The 669-nt window shown below is 35.3% G+C and overlaps 1 protein-coding gene across 1 annotated transcript in view; it reads left to right on the top strand.

The window, feature by feature from the left end:
• The window catches only part of LOC106868425 (uncharacterized), a 33,033-nt gene extending 32,364 nt beyond the window's left edge, over positions 1-669 (top strand). The window contains exon 4 of the mRNA XM_014913669.2: positions 594-669. Within this exon, the coding sequence (XP_014769155.1) occupies positions 594-598 (5 nt within the window). The 3' untranslated portion in view covers positions 599-669. The remainder of the gene's footprint in view (positions 1-593) is intronic.

Genomic DNA, 669 nt, shown 5'->3' with positions numbered 1-669 from the left:
CAACCACTTTACAGCCTGGACCAGGTGCTTTTCACATGGCACCAAAACCGGTGAAGTATCTTTTGCATGGTTTTTATGGATAAATGCCCTTCCTAACACCAACCACTTTACAGCCTGGACCAGGTGCTTTTCACATGGCACCAAAACCGGTGAAGTATCTTTTGCATGGTTTTTATGGATAAATGCCCTTCCTAACGCCAACCACTTTACAGAGCAGGCTGGGTGCTTTTTAAGTGGCACCATCAATGGTGTGGTCTGCCACACCAAATGCCAACTATCTTGTGACAGTATAAGTAATCAATATTTAGAAATTCATAATCATTGATACATTTTTAACAGATGTATATGTGCGAATGTATGTGTTATTTAAATATTTGGTAGGACATATGAGAGAGAGAGAGAGAGAGGGAGAACTCAATACATGAACACATATATATATATATATATATATATATATATATATATTGTTTTATTATTTTTAGTCTTTAAAAAGTAGAGAGTTGCTTTCTGTTGATTAAAAAGTAATTAGAGATTAAGAAATCTGAATAGATATTTTCTATCTCTTTTGTTACCGCAATCTATTTTACTTTCAGTTTGACTGCAGCAACCTTGGCAAATGAAACAAGTTGGTGAAACCAATGCTTAATCATTGACTGCTTGATCTGAAGG

The sequence above is a fragment of the Octopus bimaculoides genome, chromosome 13, assembly GCF_001194135.2.
Source record: "Octopus bimaculoides isolate UCB-OBI-ISO-001 chromosome 13, ASM119413v2, whole genome shotgun sequence".
NCBI classification, from domain to species: Eukaryota; Metazoa; Mollusca; class Cephalopoda; order Octopoda; family Octopodidae; genus Octopus; species Octopus bimaculoides.
Note: the sequence above shows the minus strand (reverse complement) of the source record. Positions and strands in the feature narration are given on the sequence as shown.